Here is a 23698-nt window from a genome sequence, read left to right on the forward strand (position 1 = left end):
GGTATTTCACAAAAAGCATTGTGACCTGGAGTATATGCTAAACATCTTACATTATCTCGTTTCTTTTTCAGATATTGAAACCTATAAGATTTGAGGGAGATCAACTAACCGAAGAACGGGCTGTTAATTTCATTCGTGCAGTACAAGACGGGCACACCGACATCGAACGACTTGAAGGTATCGAACCTCAGTTAGCTGACTGGCACTGTAGAAAGACTCTTTACGAGGTAACAACAGTTATTTTTACATCAAAAGGCTAGTAGGGGTAAATATCTTTTAATTGTTCGTGTTTGGGTTAAATTTAAGCACATCTCCCAGTCACTCGGAACTTGGAGAGAAATACCCTTAGCAATGTTTAGCAATGAGTTTTATGAAAAATGTGCTGTGTGTGATGAAATTTCAGAAGAAAAAAATGGGCTACATTTATTTTATAGGTCAAGGATAAGCTCTTCAGAGTGAGAAGTTCTGGAAAAGAACACGGAACAGTGACTTGGGCAATGAATGTCATGAAAACGTCCAATGCCTAAAAGGGACCACACAAGGCCATGAATGCTTACTCGGAATACACTGACAAGGAGCTTGATGGACAGATAGCTGCTATTACGATGGAATATTTGAAGATGGAAAGCTTTGAAGGTAAACTTATTTTGGTGTTAGTCATTTACATCGAGTCCTTCTACAAAGAAATAGGAATTCCGAAATAGGCCCTGAAATAGAATGTCAAAATTGTTCAGTTTTTTTATTCTAATGAATTTTTCCATTTGATTCTCTTGACTATGATAGATTATTTCGCATATAATAACCATAAAAAATCACGATGTGCTTTTAGATGATCCAATACCAGAAGAGATGAAAGATAGTAGCCAAGAAGTTATCCGAGAGTACGTCCAACAAATTGCACAACACATCGTTGAAAAGTGAGGAAAATAGTAATTTTTATGTAATAAGATTTTCACTTGCCAAATGCGTACTGTATTAAAAAAAAAAAATGTATATTTTGTATTCAAGCATCCAGACGTGGGCCATAGTTAAAGTTGTTTTTATTTTTCATTTAAGGTTCACTGTAATCTATCAAACTGACAATGAAAAGGAAACATCGACCGAGTCTTCGAAAGCAAAATTCTTCTTTTGCGTTAAATGCGATCACCAGCCTTTTCTAGATGAACAGGAAAGAAACTTACACGAACAGATTATTCACAGTTTTTATCGGTAAGGCTTCCTTACTTTTATTCCTTTATGAGTTTTTCGTAAAACATCTTCTGTTTCTGACTTCACTGTTATGTTGCCTCTCGTAAAGGAAAATTGTTAAGTTTTATAGAAAATCAGTTAATTTTTAATAACATTGCAAATTGGAGTTGTCTAAATCATTTACCATTATGTTTTCAGAAAAACCTCCACTAACGAGCCGGAAGAAGATTACGTACTGAATTATCAAGAGGCTTTATTGACCATGAACCTGTTACTCAGAAACATCCACGATGCCGTCAGGGAAGGCGACGGGGAGCGATTATTGAATTCATACAAGATGGTTTTACTTTACTTCAAGACGACGAGGCATCATAAATATGGCCTTGCTATATTAAAGCTCCTAGCAACCATCGAAAACAAACCTGACAAAGCTTTTAAATTGATTTGGGGGCGCTTTGTCAACACTCACGGTTTCCGAGGAAAAAACATCTCCCGTGACCTCCATCTTGAACACTTAAATAGATTTTTGAAAGGACTTCTAAAACCGTTACACAGTAACCTGAACAAGGAGAATGCCAAGAGGATTGCTTTTTCCATTAAAAACTTGGGAAAAATTGTCAAAAAATTTTGAAGATACTTTAGAAATAAAGCAGATAAGAGGCTCTAAACGAGCAAAGGCGTCACTTAAAGACATAAAAAAATTCACTCTTGCTTATGTAGCCGATAAGACATTTCAGAGAAAACCCGGTAGGGAGTACGAGTCGTTTGGAAAGTTTGATAAACGAATTTTGTCAAGTCTCAATGACAACTTTATGTCCTGGGTTTCCAAAAAACGTAGAGAGTTTAAAGAGAACATTTTTGTTTTTGATGACGAGGAAGAGTCGAACGAACCAAATGAAGAAGAAAGCGACATCGAAGACTCTGAAAATGAAGATTCAGACTCAGATAGTGAATGTTCTGATATGGAGTTAGACGAATCAGAATCACACCGTCTGGCATCGTTGTGCAGTGACTTACTAGAAAAAGTTAAAAACTTAAAAAATAATCAGATTTTCACTATATTCTTACCTTAAAAAGAAAGACATTTTGTAAATAGATATCTACTGTAAATGAACATTGTAAATTTTCTCGATTATCAAAAGAAAGGGTGCACAGCACACCAGTGCAAATTAGAACTGTTACTTTGAAGGGATACAGCTTTTCGAGTTTTTTATTTATAATAGGAATTTCACAAAAAGTATAATAAAATATATTTCATTACAAAAAATTATCAAAAGAAAAATTTAAGCTATTACTCATCATCACTACTATCAGTACACAGCAAGGACGCCAGGGAGTCATTATCAGAAAAGTAATTAGTGTCCATAACCATATTTTCAATAGACAAATCTTCAACATCAATGTCTATGTCATTAAATACAATGTTAATGATCTGCAATATTTTCTTTATTGTTTTATTTTCCACCAACCCAATTCTTTGAACCAAGAATAAACTTGAGTCAATATTTTCTAAATTTGCAACAATTTTATCAATTTTTTCATCTGTCAGCCCAGTGGTTATACTTGGGGGTACGCACAATCCAGTGGACATACTCTCCTTGTATCCTAAGATCAAATCGTTCACGAATTCTCTTTGCTCGTCAGAGACATTTCTGATTTGGCTGAATTGTTTGACTTTTCGAATTTCTGGTACCTAAGAAAGGAATTTCAAATAGTTATCCTGCTATTTTTCATTCTGTAAAAGGGAGTAGCCAATTTTAAGAAGAGGTCTCACAATCAAAAAAATTTCTGACTCTAGATTTCAAACATCAGCATTAAGTAAAAAGTCTCTTTATTTAAGCGAACACAATATAAATAGAACACAATCTGAAAATGAGAGTTTACTTATCCCTTAAAAGATTGAACATTGGAAACTAGACAGACAAAACATCCCACGCAGGGAAGTGAAAATAATTCTGAAAGAACATTTACAACATTATGATTTAGTTTCACAGCTGTTCTCCAAAAAGTATCAATAAATTTGTCAATTTGTAATTAATCAAAAAAATTCAAAATACCTCGTACGCCCTGATTGGACAATCACCACAATCACAATTGACGGAACATATTGTACAACAATTATGCTTGGGTTCCAACGGCGGAATAATATCACCATTTTCATTGAATTGGGTGTATAATTCTGTTCTCAGACATGACTTACAGGAAATGTAAGTTTTGAGTTTTTGTGTAATATTTCTTTTTGCATTAGAATATAAATACATAACAGCGTAACATTGATCATTGGTGTTTCTACCAGCCCTCCCAATCTGTTGGCAATAATCTACAACGTCATATGATGGCCCATAATGAATAACATAACGAACATTTTTCACATTCACTCCGCATTCAAGGGCACTGGTACAAATGATGATTCTCATTATAGAGTTATCAATTCGAAGTGATTGCAATACCTTCTCCTTACACGAATCAGGGGTGTAAGCATGAAACATTGCCACAATACTTTCTGGGTTTTCATAATGTTCAACAAAGAATGATAACAGCACACTATACAAGCGACCACACATCTCCATAGATCTACAGTAAATTAATACTTTAAAATTACTTTCAAGCCCAATCAGCCATTTTAAAGAGGAATAATTGTCCTTTTCTTTTATGTTTATGATGTTCAATTTAATGTTTGACCTGTCACTACAGGCAGCAATGACTTTGACATTTTTGGAGAGTTCTACACTGTTCATGATGAGCACTGTCAGGTCAGCATTGACAGTTGCGCTTGTGGCTAAGACTGGCAAGTTTGATCTGCAGATTGATCGTAACTCTGATATACGAGCAAAGGATTCACTTAATTCCCGCGTCTCCAAGAATAAGTAATAGATCGAAATGAGAAGCTAACGAGGCAAAGGGGTCAAATCAAAAGGGGTGAAAGAAACAGGAGACATAAGGAGTGCCGAAAGAGAAAATTATATTTCGAAAGGTGAATGAAAGTGCAAATTAAAAATTGTACAAAACGGAATTTGGGATGACATTGGGGATGCATCAAGATAAGCTGTGACTAAACTGAACGCCTAACCCGTGTAGATGACGGGTACGACCTATGCCCGTGTAGATGACGGGTAGCACCTAAGCCCGTGTAGATGACGGTACGCCCTAAGTCCGTGTAGACGACGGATGCCTGACCTTAGAATAAGTATCTGGATAACTAACTAATAACTTGCCAGAGGTTACGTAGTAACCCAACACCCCAACATCACCCCAAAACCGCAGAGAAGAAAAAGGTAAAGGGGGGCTATCTAGGGCAAAGCACAAGGAGAGAGTGAGAAGAGAAAGGCAGAAAACAAAACCTTATGATTAAAAGTAATAGCGTTTAGTATTTATTTCGGTAGCTAAAGAGCGTATTTAAATGTTTTTATAATTATTATTAAACGTAATAGCATATTAGATTATTTCGGTAGCTAAAGAGCGTATTAAAATGTTTTTATAATTATTATTACTATTAATAAAAATAAAGCAAGCGATATGTGAAGACAATCAAAATTAATACGAGCAATATATTGATAGTGCACTCAGCAAAAATAATAGCATGGTATGAAAAAAAGACCGGGTAGTAGAACAAACAAGTACCATAAAAAATACATGACATTGTAGACAAATTACCACTTGTCGGGGTCCCAAGTAGACGACACATGAGATATCTTGGCCATATTAGCAGTGAATTTTTGAATATCAAAATCCGAAACACGAAGATAACGAAGGTAAACAGTCATGGACCACCTGCCCATAATGCGAATCATTGAGTCGGAGGCACCTGCGCTCAAGGCGGCAGAAGCACCACCAATACGAAAACTATGGGTGTTCAAGTCGGAAACAGACGGGAGGGATTGCTCGAGTAAGGCGTATATCGTTCGGCGGGTGAGGAGTTTACCATCATGAAATTGAAAGAGGGGGCCGGTTTTGAACTTCGAAGGGCTAGGTAGTTTCTCATAGCGCCCACTGGGCAAATATTGTTGGAAGTAGCAGCAATCCTAATATTAACACCTTGGCGGAACGGATCGTTTTGCTTCCTTTAATACGGATGGTCATTAGGGAGTGGTTGAGGTTGAAGGTAACATCAGACTTCATGAGGTGAATTGACGGGTCATATCGACTTTGAGAGGGACAGGAAAAACTCGGACACACGAAGAAGGCCAAAAAAGGCGGTTAGGCATGCGGCTAAAAGCATGTACTTGTCTTGAGTGGGATGGCTGCAAAGTAATAAGAATCTTGAAATGACTCGAAGATGGGAAGTGGTGATGGGTTTACGTGGTCTGCGGGTAAGTGAATTTCCTTGGCGTCTACGAATGCCTCGAATGACGCGGTGAAGTATGGGCATAAGGGCAAGGGGCAAACTTGAGCCAAGCATTGAATTTTGGTGTAGTACTCCAGTGATATAAACTTTTATTGTTTTGCAAGCAATGCCACGGTTAAAAGAAAACACGGAAAAAAAACACAACAAAGCTAGGGAAAGGTATTAATCCATGTGAGTCGCAAAAGTTGATGTAAGAACGGATACCACTCATGTATGTAGCTTGAGTAGATGGTGCAAGAGAATCCTTCAGGAGCCCAACAAGATCGTGGCCAAGAGATCCATTACAGAGTTGGGAACAGTTGACGGGAAGGGACAACACCCTGGACAGACTGATTTGAATTCTTCGACCTGCAAACGAGATAAAAGATCAGCAAAAACATTCTGAGAGCCAGGGACATGACGAAATGAAAGGTGGATGTTGTTTCGAGCAGTTAGGAAGAAAATCTTGCGAATGAGAACCATCATAGACTTATCCTTGGAAGAAGAAGATGACCAGACCGAGACGGTGGGCTCGTTGTCTGTGGAGACAACGATGCGGCAATTGCTGAAAGACTTAAGCCAGGTATTAAGAGATGCAAAAATAGCAAAAAGCTCAAGGAAGGAGAGGTGTGTGAGACGAGAAACGTCAAACGGCCAAGCCTCAGAAATCCAAGACCCTGGAACACAACCCAAAACCAAGAAAGGACGCATCAAATCTCAAAAGGAGCTTGAAGAGAAATAGGTGTAGGAATAAAGGAAGAACCGTTCCAAGAATCGAGAAACTCAGACCACATCTCTAAGTCAAGGCGAACATCAGAAGTTAAGTCAATGTGATGGTTAAGGCGAACAACCGAAGAAGACAAGTCAATGAGACGACGCAAAAAGATACGACCTGGACGGATGACTTTACAAGCAAATGACAAAGAACCAATCAGAGACAACAACTCACGTTTAGTACACTTCCTCTTTGAACGCCAAGCAGAAACCATACCTTTCAATTCCACAAGCTTACTGGTAGGCAGACGAATAGAACAGGAAGGCAACGGGCACACCAACATCCTTGAAGAGAGCTTGAACGACATCCATCTTAAGCTGGGCTTCGTTAAAGGAAGGAGCACAAAGGATAAAATCGTCAAGATAGTGAGAAATAGCAGTGATAAGGCATTTCCGGACAAGGATCCATTGCAAGGCATCAGCAAACATATTGAAAATGCAAGAAGAGGAGCGACTACCAAAAGGAAGGCAAAGATCGAAGAAGTACTTACCCTGCCAGCAATATCCCAGGAGGGGCCAATCGTCGGGGTGGACTGGGCAGAGGCGAAAGGCGTGCTTGATGTCGATTTTTCCCATGTAGCAACCAGGGCCCATCAAACGGATCATGTCAAGGGCTTCGTCGAAGGGGGTATAGTGGACATGGGTCAGTTCTACAGGGATGCCATCATTGACAGATGAACCAGGGGGGAAGGACAAGTCGAGGATGATCCGTTTTGTTCCATCTTTTTTGGGGGCAGCACCGAGGGGGGAACAAAAAAAGAGGGGAGGGGGTGGGTGTCAAAAGGGCCAGCAGTATGCCCACGCTTCAATTCCTTCAGGATGGCTGTAGAGACAGCCTCGCAGTTGGAATCTGCTGAAAGGTTGTTACGTTCAGGGCCAACTGGTGGTGGACCTTGGAAGCCAATGTGAAAACCTGTAAGGAACCCAGACACAAGAAACTCAACGATCTCAGGGTCATACCCATTGAGGAACTCAAACAAGACAAGGGGTTTAACAGGGGAAGCTGGCTTGAAGGAAGAAGGGAGAAAGGAACCTATTGGGAGGTTGAGAAGAATTTGGTGATCACTGGGGGGCGGTAGGGACATTGCATGACAGGATGGGGATAGTTGCAGATGAGGCAACTGTGGAGATATCGACAGGAGGGTCGACACTGGATGTTGGAGTTAAAGTTGTGGCAGTAGTTGGCAGGTTTGGCGGCAGAGGCAGCTTGCTGGGGGGCAGGAAAGGGCTAACGAAGGTTAGGGTAGGGCTGGTAGTACTGAGCACAGGGAAAAGATGGGGGGCGAGGGCGGGGTCCAGGTTAAGAAGGCATCCGTGGGGCAGGAAAATGGTGCGCTGTCTGAGAAACAGAAGAAGGGCGGGCAAAAGAGGTGGAGGGGGCAGAGAGGGGGCAGCGGGGGGGGCGAGATGGTCCTTGCTCTGGCAGATATAACACTGGCTCGGCTGCTTGTGACCCAAGAGGTGCAAGTTAAAAAGATTTTGGTTGGACGTATCCCATCTAGCTACCGGGTTGTTGGTCAAAAATGTTCTAAAAGCCTTGACGTAGGCGTACCAGCCAGAGAAGGAATAGTCATTAGCCAAATGGGCAATAAAAATCTGATATGCAATCATCTGATTGGCCAGGTTGGGTCTAAAGACTAATGAAGCTTGGAAAAATCTTGACCATGCCATTAACCAGGAATTTAGGTCGATAACCTTGGCTTTCTTTGAAAATTGTTGAATGGCAGTATCGTTTTTTTGTAAAGAGATGTTGCCCTCCGAATCGAAGGCCAGAGATACAGCAGAATTAAGAGGCCGGCCAATGTTGGAAGGTAGAAGAAAATCAAAATCAACAAACTCACCATTCTTAATTTGTTTCAATATTTTTGCAGGTATCGCAGGGAGCTCGTTGTTGCAATTGTTGACAAAGTTGAAAGTGTTTTGATTTTGACCAGCAAGGTGTGGTTGCGAGGAAAGCGTGATGTTTTGATTGCCCATAGCGAGGGTACCATTATTAGCCGTGAGAAGGGCGTTGATAAGGGCGGAAGAACTATTCATGGGTGGCGTGTTGGTGGTGGGAGTTGAATCTTGTTGACTTGACAGGCTTGACGACGTCACAATGGTCGAGAGAAGAACGTTGTTCGAAGAGTTGTCCTGTGATGTACTGGGCAGGACAGGGCTGACCAGTTGACTCGAAGATGATTGTGATGAAGCAAAAAATGAGTTCAGGCGGCTGTCGACTAATGAATTGACCAATGATAAAAGTTGCGTATTTTGAGATAGGTAAGAGTTGTTCAAGGCTGACTTGGTCAGATTCCATGGTAAAATTTTCACTGAAGCTTAACTTGCAGATGAAGAGATAAGCTCAGGGCGAACACACCCTTGGAATATATATACGGGAACTCAGATAACCGGCAGCCGAGGAATACCTAATCCTAACCTTTTCCGTAACCCGATGTAACTCAGTCGACTGGGAGTTAACCTTAGCTAAAGATTAGCTCCAAGAAATGCAGCTTCTGTTTTCGATGCTTCTCCCCTGAAAAATATGAAATATAATTTTATTTCAATGAGTTTATTGTGTTCATTGTTTAGTAGTAGCTGCATCCAAAAATTAATATCTGCAGTACTGCTTTTGATTATCCTGCAGTAAATCTGATAAATGTACAATGAAACCCTCCTGTATACGTCTAGGTAGATTTCCCTGAGAAGTTTTTGGACTGGTAAAAAAGTAAAACCAGCCAAGAAGAGAGAGTCGGTCTTGTCTAACTTCGATGCAATGTAAAAACAAAACACAAAGCAACATTGTAATCTTAAAATAGCATATAGCACATACCAGGAAACTTTGTGGACCTCATCAACAACCATGCAAACCAAATTTTTCTTTGTGAAAGCTGATTTGAGAAATTTTTGAGCTGTACTGTTTTTAAGCCACGTCTCTGGAGTACCAAAAATCATGTTGAAGCCCTTCATGTCTTCTTGGACAGCACAAGCTTTTAAGCCAAGTGGTGAGCTGTTAGCCTCATGAATCTGGTCCTTGATCAATGCAATCAGGGGTGAAACCACAATCACCAAAGGGGAAGGTGCCAAGCCTAGGTTTTTAGCCAGAACAGGAAGCATTTGATAAATCAAACTCTTTCCAAATGATGTTGGTAATACACACAAAGTGTCTTTACCACGTACAATATTAGCAACAGCATCGAATTGCTTTTCCTTAATGGTAAAAGGAAAGACCATTATCTTCTCGACGTGATTTCTGATGATTTTCTTCTTTAAGTTTTCCATAATTCCTTCACTGCTAAATTTGGTACTAACTTTGAGAATTTCAGAAAGCGAAGATAGTATACGGCAGATTTTCTGACTAGCTTGCAGGATGGACAATCCTAAGAAAAGAAAAATTTAATCAAATTTTGCGTTTTCAAACTAAAACGAAATACGTTTTAAATTTTCTTCTCTGATTTCAATTTTATCCCTTTACTTTTATTTTAAACCCTTTCCTTTCACGATTAAGGTATTAATCGTATTAATTAAGAGTTGTAACAAGAACCCAACAAAAAATCCTTAAAATTTCGAGAAAAAAAGATGACGTTTTCAAAAACATAAAGTTTAAATATAATTGAATCATTTTCCTTACAGGTCGACAAACAGTAACGATTCATAAACTTACTTTCTGGGCTACAAAGTTTTTTTTTTTTTTATTGGAGGCATTTTTTGTGTTTTTTTTTTAGCTAGAAATAAGGGATATATGTAAAAAAGTTACAGTTACCCATAACAGCAAGATGTTCAAGGTTTCGAATCTAATACATTCATGAACGATGCAAGAATCTCAACGAGCGTAAGGGGCCCAGTCTGTAAAATACCGATTTTGCGGTTTTAGAGATTCCAGGTCTTACATATTGAATTTTTCGAGTTATACGCATGCTAAACGATTGGAAACAGTTTTATATGAAAGTTCCATCCTTTTTGTGTCCAGTAAAGTTTAAATTTCCGACCTAAACATTTCCCGAAAGCCAGAATTGAGACGCAAGGAGGGGTTTCTTTTTAGACGGTTTTTGACGTTTATCATGAACTTTTTTGCCTGACGCATATGGATTTTTTTTGTATTTTTGGGTTGAACAGACCTATCTACACCTGAATTAGCCTAGGCAGATGGTTCAAAAAATTTTAAACTGTTGATTTTTAAAGAAATTGTGTCAAAAATTACGTGCTATCTCACTTTGACAGCCTCTGTGACCCCATTAATTTTAATTGCGGACATCTGCCTGGGCAAAAATATGGGGGTATTTTGGATGGGAAGGACATGCAGTTTTTAACTTTGCACGGACACCTCTACCAAGAAAAAAGTCCTGTGATTCTAGACTGATTTTCGCCGAATATTAATTTTAAAGAGAACGACGCATGGTATATTTATGAAATGCTGATCTAGCATTGGCACAAACACCCATACGGAGGAGTATTTAGGAATGCTTGATCATAACAAAAAACAAAAGTGACTTTATTCCAAAAAAATTTACTAACTGAAAGGAAAAAAGAATGTATTTTTCTTTTGAATGAAATCGAGTGTTTCTTACACCCCTGTCTCAGTGACCCGGTGGCTTTTAAAATTTGACTGGGGATAAAAAATTTTCTTTGGAAATCCAGTGGGGATTTTTCAAAGACAGAAAATACCAGTGGGGACACAGAATTAGAATAAAAATTTCAGTGGGGATTTCGAAATTTCCTTTTTTTTCCAAGTTTGTTGAAACAGTACAGTAAGTGTGATAAGCAAGCAATTTTATTTCAATCTTTATGTAATTATATGGATATGCATAATGCATAATAACATTTTTCTTTCCTCCCGCCCAGTCTTGATTGGGTCAATGAAGCTCATTAAGTTGAATTACTTATATATCATTTCCTCCCTAAGTTCATTTGGTCAAAATTTCCAAACATAGACCTTTCATCTTGAACGGGTAGAATAGCAACTATTTGCTAACATGACAGCTATAACAAGAAATAGACAAGTTGTATTGGAGTGGGTAATTTCCTAGAACATTTTCCATATATATTTGATGAGATCAACGTCCTCATGATCTCGGACATAAATTTTGTATACCATGATCCTAATGAGCAGCCTAGCTCAATGATACAAGATCGAGCAATGGACTCTCAATTTAATATTACCCCACTTTTTTCGGATTCGATTGTATTTGATTACGTTTACAGGGGAGTTTATGATTTATAAAGAGTGGTGTATCTATGGTATTATGACGTAACGGCTACATAAGTGTCTAAGGAGGCGCCACCATGGTTGGGGCCGACGGGCCAGAAAATTTTTAAAAATAGGACCCTCTAGATTGGCTAAATATGGCCTCAAATTTCAAATTTTTGACAGTAAAAAAGCAGTTTTTTGGTCGTAATATAGCAAGATTTCAGGGTCTTTTCAGAGTGGAAAAGGAAAATAATGGGTTTCCTAGGAAAGTCTGTCTCAAAATAATTTGCATCTGGAGACAAAAATGGCTGTAACTTTTGATAGAATTCGAATCAAGTTGCGATTTTATGCTCGTTAAGAAAATATTTGTGAGTGGAATATTATCAAGTTAAAAATTTGAGAAAAAAAAGGAAAATGAAAACAAAAAATGAAGAAGAAAAAAATCAACTTCTTGTAGAAATGTGGTATAATTACCATTTTCACAGGAGTGACTTTTCAATCTTAGATCATCATCACTGTGAAAAAAATTTCAAAAATATTCATTCAATCAAAAGATACGAAACAAAGTTTATTGCTGGTTGATCGACAAAAGGCTGTTTTTTTTGTCGTTTTTTATTACTTCATAGAGTCAACCAGTTGATTTTTTTCTTCTTCATTTTTTGTTTTCATTTTCCTTTTTTTTCTCAAATTTTTAACTTGATAATATTCCACTCACAAATATTTTCTTAACGAGCACAAAATCGCAACTTGATTCGAATTCTATCAAAAGTTACAGCCATTTTTGTCTCCAGCTGCAAATTATTTTGAGACAGACTTTAGTTTAAAAATTTTTCATACTCAGGTCTAGAGTTCCTAAGCCAAGTTGCTTTTAGGCCATTTTGAGGCCTGAACCCTTTAGCACTGCGTTGCTTATAGAATTAAAAACCGTATAGCTAAAAAAGTTATGATAGAAAAAGAAAAGATCTCACAATTTCTTTTAAAATCCATTCACTTTTTGAATAAATAGGTATCTCAATAATAATGTACACATTTTCTATTAAAGGGCCCCCCCCAGCGGTTTGCGTGAATGCGTGAATTGAAAGAGCTTGCGTGAACGTGAAAATCCATATTTCTATTGCGTGAATGCGTGAATCTGCCCTGTTTTTTGCGTGAACGCGTGAATTTTTCCTTTTCACAAAGGTGCGCACCTATTCCAAATTCAAGGGATGCCAGGTGAAGGTGTACAAAAAAATCAGCAACTTTCAAATTCTCTATTTTATAAGACGATTCATGATTTAGATGCGCTTTCTAGCAATCTAGACACCTTAAATTTCCAGATTTTTTCGCTCGGGCCAAACATGTATTGGCCCTCGAATCATAAATAACTCTAATTTGCCCCCTTCAAAGTGTTTGTTTAAGATAAAACCATGGTTATGCATGAGTCACTGGGGGCAGGAGGCGGCCATGACTTCACCACGTTTTTGCAAATAAAAAGAAACTTATTTCAAAGAAATTTTTACCCATGATGTAGACTTTCGATAACCTGATATCTTGGCAAAATTAGTCTGAAATGGAGTCGTATCAAACCCTGGTCGTATTTAAGCACATCAGAGGGTTAAAATAGAAATTTTCTCCTGTCGGCGCAAAACATGGTTGCGCCTCCTTAGTCACTATGTTTTCGGCCCCTCCACGTTAGGAAATTAATTCGCGAGCCCTGATTATAAAACCTTTCTTTTTAATTTTTTTTGATCGCTTCACTCGCAACAAATGTTCATTCTTTTACCCCATTTTACAAGCTATCAAGTGATCGTACCTTGCCTCTAACGAATTTAGACTACATTCTTTTTCAATGGTGTTAAAGAGAGCATTTTTAGCCAAACGCGAGTGACAGAAATGCAAAAATTTCCTCTCTGCGTAAACCATGGTTGCGCCTCCTTACCCCTGAGTTTGTTTGACCTATTTTTGATAATGTTTAAGCAATTTTTTGTACAAAAATTCGCCTGCGGCGCATATCTTTTCACTTACTATCGCGATACGTTAACTGCAGAAGCTTCACCTTTTCTAAACGATCGTGACAAGTTAGAAGAATCAAATATTTTGCGTGATGGCATGTGATTAAAGTTGAAAAATTACGTAACGCTTTCTATTTGGGGGCTTCTTATGACGCTACTAAACACGGTGTTTTATAGTCAGGTCTACAGGAAAAAAACTGAGTTAAGTTTTTCTCAAGTGCATGACCAGATCCGGTCGAATAATATCTCGAGTACAGCCTTGTCATACTTTTTTATGCAAATCGAACGTTTTACTCCATAATGGCGGAAATTACGTAAATTACGTAACTTAGCGAAATGTGCGAGACCTCTATTTTGACATTTTCCCCGATTTTTTCCGAAAATCTCCCCGATTTCCCAAAAAATTGGGTTTGCGTGAATTTCGAGAAAAACTTGCGTGAATGCGTGAATTGCGAAAAAATTTTGCGTGAATGAGTGAAATTTGGGTCCGCTGGGGGGGGGGGCTCATTAAAAAACATGAAAATATCACAAGCCTCACAAAAGGAGAGAGCCATAAAAATATACAAAAGAGACGAACAAAAAAATTGTTAGAAATTTTGTGTATAATCTATTATATCAAAACCTCTGTGAGAGAAAAAAAAAAGTTATGTTGAAGCTTTTTTGAGTCAAACTTGTTCATTTGTTTTGAAAAATAAAAATCTATTATCAAGCTTTAATGAAGCTTGTGGACATTTTTTAAAAAAATTGAATATGAAATAAAATGTAAAAACTAGAAAAACAGTAATATAATGCCTCTACATTCATTTCTACTTATGTCACTTTCATTAAAATTCCAAAAGACACGAGCCAAAACATAAAATAATTCACAATAATTCCAAAGAAAATGAAAAACATTTCTCAGTCAAGCAAATGAATTCTTGGTACTTATTTTAAATCATAACTTGGGTTTCTTTACTTTGTGTATATGCATGTCAGGATGGATAGCGGAACAGGAATATAATCCATCAAAAATGAATTTAAAACATATTCCCAAGTTAGTTCAAGAAATGTCGTTTGATGTTTGAGCTCTGAGTTTGGGAAGAAGCACGTCAAATTATCAATATCATTCACCAATTCATAATTTTGATAACAGAAATCACATTCATGGTCTTGAGAAGTCTGTTTACAATCTCTTTGATATCGGAACTACAGAACTATTCGACAGGTGCAGTATCATATGCAATCAATTCAACAATTTTGTCTTTGTTGGTCACTAGATAGCCCTATCATATGCTTCTGCTACTGTTGTATTTTGCAGGCCATGGGTCATGCTGTATCATGATGGAAAAAATAAAACCATCCAAAAATTCCTCACAACAAGATTCAAAGCAAATCATTCCCATAATTTTTGAGTTTCTACAATGACAGTATCCATTCTTTCCCTTATAGAAATTTCGTCTTATGACTGTTCTTTTTTCTTGAGGTAGAAATAAATCCAGACAAACATGTCCCTCTCAGGACTCAGCTGGCTTCTTGCAAAGTTTTCCAAGTTTGTTTTCTCTCTGTCTTCCTTTTCATCATAATCACAACAGTTTACAAAACATCAAACTGACACTGATAGAAATCCATCAAAGTATTCTCAGGGTCAACAGAAGTCTATTTTCAACCCATTTTAATCATCAAAACTCCATAAAACTGCATGAAGAGCACAAAGGTTTAAAACCACTGTAAACAGTTTTTCCTGTGTCTCACATTCTAGGAAGGTGATAACTACTATCCGTATATCTAACACTCCTTCTACTCCTTTTCCTTTCCTATCTTTCTTCTGTATCTTTGCTTCTACTGACTGTTTGAGACTTAGTTTCTCATTTCTGACTAAGTTTTGATACCTGTCAATCATTTTTCGACCAATCAAATCATCGCACTGGGTCGGATTCGAACCACCACTAAAGAAAGACCTTCGAATTCGGAAGCCAACACGCTATTCGTTGAGCCACACTCGCACAGCAGAAGACAAAATTTGGAAATAGAATGACAAAAAAGACGGGGGTAATGTTATTATAATATGGGTAAAAGTACCCCTTTTTTAACCTGACTGAAATTTGAGCCGTATGCACCCGGCACAGTGACAAGCCGTTACTAGCAACCCTGACCCTACCTAACTGTTAATGACCCAATACCCCCTGAAAACGGAATTACGGATAGGAAAAAAATCGTGTTAGATCTACGGATAGTATATATCACTTTCCCACATTCTAGACACGCCTGTTCATAATAAAAAATCAAGATTTTCTAGCCTAGCTGAGCGTGTACTACTTAGGTAAAGAAATCTGTCAGTTTGTTTCGCTTAGCTTGCGAGCGTGCAAAATATATATTTAAAGGTATTTCAAAATCAAAACAAATATGGTAGACAATCTAAATTGGATGTTAAAAAAAATTGGCTGGCTGGATGAAGTTGCTTGACAATGAACAGTCAGTCTTAAAGATAAAGATTATCAGTTAAGAGTTATCAAAGATAGAATAGCAGTTAGCAGTTTTTTAACATAAGCTTTCAAACTAAAGTTTTGTATAAATTCTGTTGATGTCTTTGAGCATAGGCGGGTAGCGGGGTTTTCTCAAAATGAATTCAGCGGGGAAATAAAAATTTTGAAGAGCTACTTAGTGGGGATCTAGAAAAATTAAAAGTTTTCAGTGGGGATTCCCCGGAGGCAAATTTAGCCTGTTTTTTTCCCCGGGGACAAAATTTTGGACTTTTTTTCAGCGGGTGGGGGTGCCCAGCGGGTCTGTGACACGGGGGTGTTTAAATGAAGACATTCTATTGTGAATTTATTCGAAAACTTCTTTGCAATCTTTTTGTTTACATTTTGTCCTCATTCACTTTTGTTCACTGTTGAAAACATAACAAAGTTTTAGCTATACTCTTAAACCGCGTATAACTGTCGGTTAAGCCTATCAGCTTTCGGGCTGACATCAGCATGTATTTCAGAGTATACCATGGAAGTGCCACCAAATCCGACCCCTACTATAAGTATAGCGCTATAGCCTTTAAAGACCAGATTCAATCTTCAGCCAGTATCAAAGTCCGTAGTAAATTTTGCTTGGAAAATACATCCACGGCACAGGCTGACGGGTACAGGCTGAAATTTCAAAAACTGATTTCTCAATTCAAAAGAGGCGGCGGGAAGATATTTTTTACAAAATGGAGGTAGTTTCTGGACAGTCTGCGCCACTACCTCGATCAGGAAGAACCTTCCCGAACGGGAAATTAACTTGACACCCAAAGGGGAAGATCTTCCTGATTGGGTTACGGCAAAATTCCCGTACCCCATTCGGGAAGATTCAAGAAACTTCTGGATTCGGAAGATCTACTACTTCGGGAAGACGCGGTTTTCAAATAATCAAATCAGGAAGAAGAAAAAATGCAAACAAAAACCGAGATTCCCAATCTGGAAGAAAAACTTGTTAAAATATGGCCTCTCCAAAAGAAATTCTTTTATTTATGATTTTGAATTCAAACAGTCAACATGTTGAGCTCATATTGCTTCATCGGTAATACTGAAATCAAAGGGTATCATGTTTACGGTATTGAGCCCCCTGTCGGACTAGAATTAGACGTCGTTAAAGAGGAAAACAATCGTTTTGACAAAAATGCAATATTGGTCAAAATTCCAAAAGTCAATCTTGTTGAAGAAAAATTCAAAGAAATAGTGGAACCTATTAGTGAAAAAAATGTTGGTCATGTTCCAGCTAATTTATGTAAACTTTGTGTGGATCTTGTCAAGTATATGATATCGATGAAATGGTATGATTACTTTATTTTTGTCTGTGTTTTTTATGAGTTGATTTTGTCCCTGGATCTTGTCCCTAGCTCTTGCTATTGAGTCCTAGCTGTAGTGTTGCTTTTATTTTTGTTGTTTTAGCTACGTGCAAGGAAAGCCTAGGAAAAGTTCCAATCCTCCGGTTGATTTGAGTTTCAAAAAGTGCAAGGGTGCACCAGATCGAAGAGAAGGTTGTGTCATCATTCCGTGCCGCTGTGACCTCATTTTCCATGAGAGCTGTAAAAGTCATGTTATTTTAGATGTACTTTGGAAATACATCGACGACAATCCTAACTCGAAAGAAACCATACGTTTTTCACGCCATGGCTCTTCGTTCGAGCTAAGATCATTGGATGCGATCGAATATCGAGAGGAACGAAAAAGACAGAAAGTAACCTAAAAATACATTATTCTATACCATTTGTCATGATATTGTATAAGTTTATACCTAGCTTTGTAAATTGTGTGCAAAAACTAAGCTCTTCATGGAAACATATTTTCTCTCTATTTTCTTTAGCCATAATTATGTCCATTAATTTTATTTGCGTTGTTTTTTAGAGTTATTAAAAGAATGTGAGATTTGAGTGATCAAGATTACAATTGAGTTTCTTCTCAAAATTTTCAGAAAATGTGAGCTTGAGTACTTTGATTCAAAAATGTAGTCATTAAATGTTTTTTCCTTTAGAGAAACTAGTAATAAAAACAAAACATAATGGAAAATCCGCCTGAAGTTACAACTGATGAAATTGAAGAAACAAACAGAGATGGCAATACAGGAAGATACATTAAAGAATGTTTGCACAAAATCCACTTGCCCATTGGTTTCAGACTCCAAAATTGGACAAAATATCAGGGAACAAATTGTGAAGGAAGGAAATATGACTTCAAATACAACTTTCAGAATTTGCAAAGACTGCTATGCAGAGCACCTAACCGACCCACCAAGCACGTCGTTCAAAGGTAAACGGAAGTATAGTACGTCAAACCCATCGAAAATACTGGATGAAATAAGGGACGATATAAAGAAGCTAAAGGTTGACAACCCGGTCAAAAAGATAGATTATATGTTAAACTATAATGCAGAGGAGTGGCTTAAAGATCCAGCCAATTTAGTATCTTTGCTTGAAAATTTAACTGAGCTTGATCCAGAGAAGGATGAATCAAAATTGAAAATCGCCTTTTTAATTGAACATGTATATTCTTGTATAAATTACCGTTTGGTTTTACCATTTTCATTCAGACAAAACTTGTTGTTTTATAGTTTCTCCAGAAGCCGTTCTATTACAGATGCTTTCAGTGCATTCCTGCCATCTGGAGCGCACAATTCTCAAGAATTGGCTTTATATGAATGCGTTAAACCCAATAGTGTTTCCTTCTGGTTTAATACGTGTAGTATTTCATAACGAACAAGTAGTGGGAAAATCGTATCGTGTAAAAGTTTCCGATGGAGTCAAATTAAGCGTCATCACAAGTAAAGCTTACCTCAAATTAGACGGTTCGACCATACAAGAGGATCCTGCGTCAAGCCCAAAGGAATGGTTTCCTTCAGAATCCCCTACGCCTCCAAATTTGGAGAACATTTATTTTTCCAATCGGGATTTTTTTCGCTTGAAAAGAAACAACTTCATAAAACAAAGACTTCGTATCGTTTATAATCGACAACAAGTCGAGCTTGACGACAAAGGAGAGTCTACATTTTCAGATAGCATCGATGATCTAGTTAAGAAAAAAGAACAATGTTCAACTGAAAAATCTTGTAGTATATGTTAGCCTGGATATCCAGCCCGTAAACTTTTTTTGATTTTGATATTTCTTATGTTTACGGTCTGGTTTACCTAGATCGTCTGCATTCTGATCTGAAGATGATTATGCGAATATTCTGATTGGTTGGGTCCAAGCAAATCAGAGATCTAAATGGTAGAGCGCGTATAAGAAATTATGCGAGTTGTCCGTGGACAGGCGCACTACAGCTAAAATGGCAGAAACAATCGCTACATTTGCGAACGAGTGAAAACACGGCACACTATCAAAACATTGTGCGAAGCAAATCCTCTCGAAATTCATTTCAATTATCAAGAAGATGGCTGAAGCTCAACTGCAGGTAAAGAAAGCTGCCGAAGGAGAAGGTAAATTTTCTTTTTCACATTTTTTATCTACTAAAAGCCAAGTTAGTATAATGTTTGAGAACGTAAATAAAGCACAGTGTAATTATGAGGGTATGAACTTTCTGTTTTTAGTAATATTTTGGTCAAAGTTATAAATATCTAGCATAATTTCTGTTCCATCTACACTGTGCTTTTTTTATCTCACCCTGTCAATCGCAGAGACAAAAGGCTATCACTTGAAAGGGAGTAATCCATTCAACCACAGGCTTTTCTTTGAAAAGATTTGTTAAAAGTTGATGCAGCCATCTCAAATGGCCATGGGCGGTTCAAGTTATAGTCTGTTAACCCCCCAGTGGACAACATAGATTTTGCGTCGTAACAATTAGCTTTTGAAAAACTTCAGGACTTTTGTAACATTCAAGATCTTTTATGGAAAAATCTTGGATTTTCGGATACTTTGGAAGAAAATAGAGCAATTTTTATGGATTTTCCGATACATTATGACTAAATAATGAGGAAAAATCCTGGATTTTCTGAAACCTTTTTCAAATTACTCGAACCTAAAAATCCTGTCGTCCACAGACAGGGGGGGGGGGGTAATGGTTTTATTCTGGAACTGCCCAATCCATGCCAGGCTTAAAGAATATAATGGAGTTGTTGTTTAAAAATCTGAATAGATGGCCCATAGTAAGCAAACCAATATTAGTTTATAATTGATGATAAAATTGATAGACTCAATTATCATGACCTGTTTAATATTTGACAGTAAAAATATGTTTTGGAAAAATTTTGCACACCGCTGTAAACCTTATTAACTGATCAGTTTTTAAGTCAATCAACAGGTATACTTTTTGAAGAAGTATACATTAAAAGTAACAAGCATTTTTTCTTGATACAACACAAGACGTAAACGATAAAGGGACAAAGCAATTTTGTTTTGTTTTGAGAATAGAAAAAGGTAAAAAGTATGTCCTCAAAACTAATGACTTACAAGTATTGTGATCTACAAGTGAAAAGTGTTCAGAATTATTTTTAAAAATAAAATGTCTTTTCCTGTCATTAGAACTAGTTATAAACTACAAAGAATGACTAAATTCTTTTCTCCTTAGAAAAATTGTTATTGTACAGTGTTCAAAGATACTTTTAAAAATGTTACGTGTATGCTCAATTATTGAAAGTCAACCACAAGTCTTCTTACGTTGAAAACATATATAGTCAACAATAGTAAAATACAATAACATTGGATTATTTTTTGTGTGTTTTTATTGGGCAAACGGCCAAAATACAGTTAATTTTGACAGGGATTTATTGTCTGGTAAAGCATGAGTTTTCTTAAAATTTGGCAGGAATTTGATTGGAAAGAAATGAAGACACTATTCTTGGGAACGGCTGGAATTATGCGAATATGCGCCAGCAGATAGTAAATTTTTGTGCCAAAAAAGCAGCAGAATTAGTAATAAATTCCCACCAAAATTAATCCAATTAATGATAATATGAAGATAAGAAATGGGTTCAGATACCCTAAAAGTTAAAACATGTTCAAACACCCAATCCCAAAAGAGTGTCATAAATCTAGACTAAAGGAGATGAAGACCAAATTTGTGTTGAGAAACAAAATAAATACATCAATCATTAAATAAACAACATTATTGTGCTATTATTTATTACAACTAAAAGCAGTCAAAAGTATATCATAGAAGAAAGTCTATTTACATAGAAATCTTTTTACCTAAATTGAGAAAATTTAACTTTACTAAATACTAATTTATCAAAATTTGATCATTATAATACTTTAGAAAGTGGACAGGAATGTTCCAGCTACGGTCATTTTTTCATCATTTTTTCATCTTTTTTTCATCAATGTAATTTTAACTCAACTAGATGCAATTTACGACTTTCACATATAAAAGGTATTGCAAAACAAAAAGATGTGAAAATAAATATATACATATAATACTTTGCATTCCAGTGTTGGTGCTTCATTAATGATCCACATCCATTGGTGCATCTGTATTTTCTTTGTTGAGTGGTAGTGCTTCTGGCATCCACACACGTTTATATCTTTTCTCATATTCACTGATCCATGTTTTCATGTCATCAAAATCCAATCCATCCAATGCATTTGAATTAAAGTATTTGAAACTTTGATAACATCGGCTTTTTGTCTCCACCAAAACATTTGCCTTGACCAGTTCTTCAGCAAGTTTTTTGACATCATCTGCTATGGAAGGCTTTTTACGACTTGATCTTGGGGTTGCACTTTCCAAACTTTCTTCTGCTGTGTTTATTAATTTCCTGACATTATTCATGGACCTCCCAACCAAACCAGCGGTGTCTCTATTCAGGTTGCTCCTAAGGCGCCTAAAAGCCTCTTTCAGATAACCGTTTAGGTGTTCCATGTGCAAGTCCATTGGAATGTTGTGACCCTCGTAGCCTGTTAAAAAATTATTCATGCATCACAACAGTACCCGTGCAAGACGGGCGTTAACTTGAAACATTTCTCATGAAGAACACCAAAGGAATATACAAGAAAACCAAAGTAATATACAAGAAAACAAGACAATCACTTAATAATGGTTTGTAAATTTTAACTTTAATCAGCAGGGTACCTAAAATTACCTTTGGTATTTACAAAGCGGTTCCAAATCAAACCGAGTGCTCGTTCTGGCTTATGGTTGATCTCTGTAAATAGCTTGAGCAAACCAAAGCTGTATTTGGTGTGGTTGTAGTTTTTAAAGTACAGCACAGCAACTTTGTAACACTCCATCAGTCTCTCACCATCACCTGAACATAATAGATTGAGGAATTTTGCATTGTAGTACATGCTTGAATTTGACCAGGGGAGGGCATTCAGGGCACTCAACTAAGTTTTTAAGGTTGAAAAATATTCAGCGTGTTTTTAAACAGATATTCCTTGACTGCAAAAGCAATTTTGACAATAATCATGTAACAAAGCTAGTAATTAAAATGTACTATTTGGTGCTTAGGTTTGGGGGTGTATTGCCTTGCGGTCTTTTACCTTCTTTAATACTGTCGTTGATATTTCGTAGGAGCATCTTCAACGAGAAAAGCGCTTTTTGATATCCAAGAATCAACATTCAACAATATGGCCTTTTCCTTTTTCTTTCTAGAAATTATAAAGCAAACTTCAGTATTTACACTGCATGAAAAGTCGTCTTCTCTAACGCAAGATATATGACGAAAAGTTAATTTTTCTCTCAATTTTCTTGTTTTGAAATCATTAAATTTTCTTCAGTGCGAAAACAAGTAACAGTGAATCTTCACTGATTTTTGAAAAGTTCAAATTTTCTAAATAACGAAAAAATTAACTATTTGATATACGAAACGTTAATTTTTTAGCCACGAAAAATACCACTTTTCTCCGAAGTGAAAATATAAGATTTTCTCCACGCAGTGAAGATTCACTTTTACTTGTCCATGAAGATGTTAAATTCAAAATTGCGAAAAGACGAACTTTTTGTTAAAAAAAAAAAAATACAAAATTTCTTAATGCAAGGAAAGATTAACAATTATTTCACCCATTTTGAAAAGATGCACTTATACTTATTTTCTTGTCCATGAAGATGTTAAATTAAAATTGAGAAAGAGGGAACTTTTTGTTAAAAAAATACAAAATTCTTTCATGCAAGGAAAGATTAAGATTTTATGTGTTTACGCATTTTCGAAAAGATGCACTTAACTAAAAGAGAATTAACCATTTTTAGTTGTTGCGAATACTTTTATTCTAGGTAAGGAAAATACTTAATGTCTTATTTCATAATATTGACATTAAAATGTCTAACATGAAACATTGAACTCTTAAAGTTGTAAAATAAGAAGTTTTCTTCAACCCACTCACTGGCATTATAAAGAAATTCGACCGGAGATAAATTCAATAAGATATTTGAATGAAAATATTCTTTGATGGTTTCTTCTTAAATTAAAGTCGATATTAGGAAAATTTATATTTATATTTATGTACACTTAACTTTACTCTATAAGCGTATTTTATCTACATATAAGAATTTTTAAATTACTATGTACACATAATTCTGCTCCAAAAATGGTATATCTTATTACATAGATTAGACATAATGATTTCTAAAGTATAATATATAATTATTTAAAACAAAGAATCGATGGGAAGAATGGGGCTAAGAAGGGTATTGGGTAAAAAAAGGGTTTAAGGTAAGTAAAAGGTTAGGAAGGGGCACTGCTGATGAAAATCGACTTTGAAATGCATTACTCGAATTTGAGGATTAAAAGCTCGATAAAAAAGGATGAACTAGTAAAAAAAAATTAAAATATTTTCAGTAACCGTAAAACATCTTCTGCTCAATCGAGTATCGGGC

At 36.6% G+C, this 23698-nt stretch overlaps 3 protein-coding genes across 3 annotated transcripts; all 3 read right to left on the minus strand.

Annotated features, from left to right (window-relative positions):
* Window positions 1-2479: 2479 nt before the first annotated feature.
* Window positions 2480-3752, minus strand: LOC136801824 (uncharacterized). Its single transcript, XM_067058490.1, has 2 exons — window positions 3246-3752; window positions 2480-2881 (listed from the first exon to the last, which is right to left on the minus strand). Exons 1-2 carry the CDS (start codon window positions 3750-3752, stop codon window positions 2480-2482), a joined length of 909 nt encoding a protein of 302 aa, XP_066914591.1.
* A 5000-nt stretch (window positions 3753-8752) lies between these two features.
* LOC136801825 (ATP-dependent DNA helicase Q5-like) lies at window positions 8753-9547 on the minus strand. Its single transcript, XM_067058491.1, has 2 exons — window positions 9099-9547; window positions 8753-8801 (listed from the first exon to the last, which is right to left on the minus strand). The coding sequence occupies exons 1-2, from the start codon at window positions 9545-9547 to the stop codon at window positions 8753-8755; spliced, it is 498 nt and encodes a 165-aa protein (XP_066914592.1).
* Window positions 9548-21205: 11658 nt separating this feature from the next.
* Window positions 21206-22432, minus strand: LOC136801854 (uncharacterized; the record flags this gene model as incomplete). Its single annotated transcript, XM_067058517.1, is given in 3 exon segments — window positions 21206-21780; window positions 21966-22130; window positions 22366-22432. Coding segments are annotated over 3 exon segments (654 nt in total). The 3' UTR covers window positions 21206-21328.
* Window positions 22433-23698: the final 1266 nt, after the last annotated feature.

The sequence above is a fragment of the Clytia hemisphaerica genome, unplaced genomic scaffold (genome assembly GCF_902728285.1).
Source record: "Clytia hemisphaerica strain Z4C2 unplaced genomic scaffold, Clytia hemisphaerica genome assembly, whole genome shotgun sequence".
Lineage (NCBI taxonomy): Eukaryota > Metazoa > Cnidaria > Hydrozoa > Leptothecata > Clytiidae > Clytia > Clytia hemisphaerica.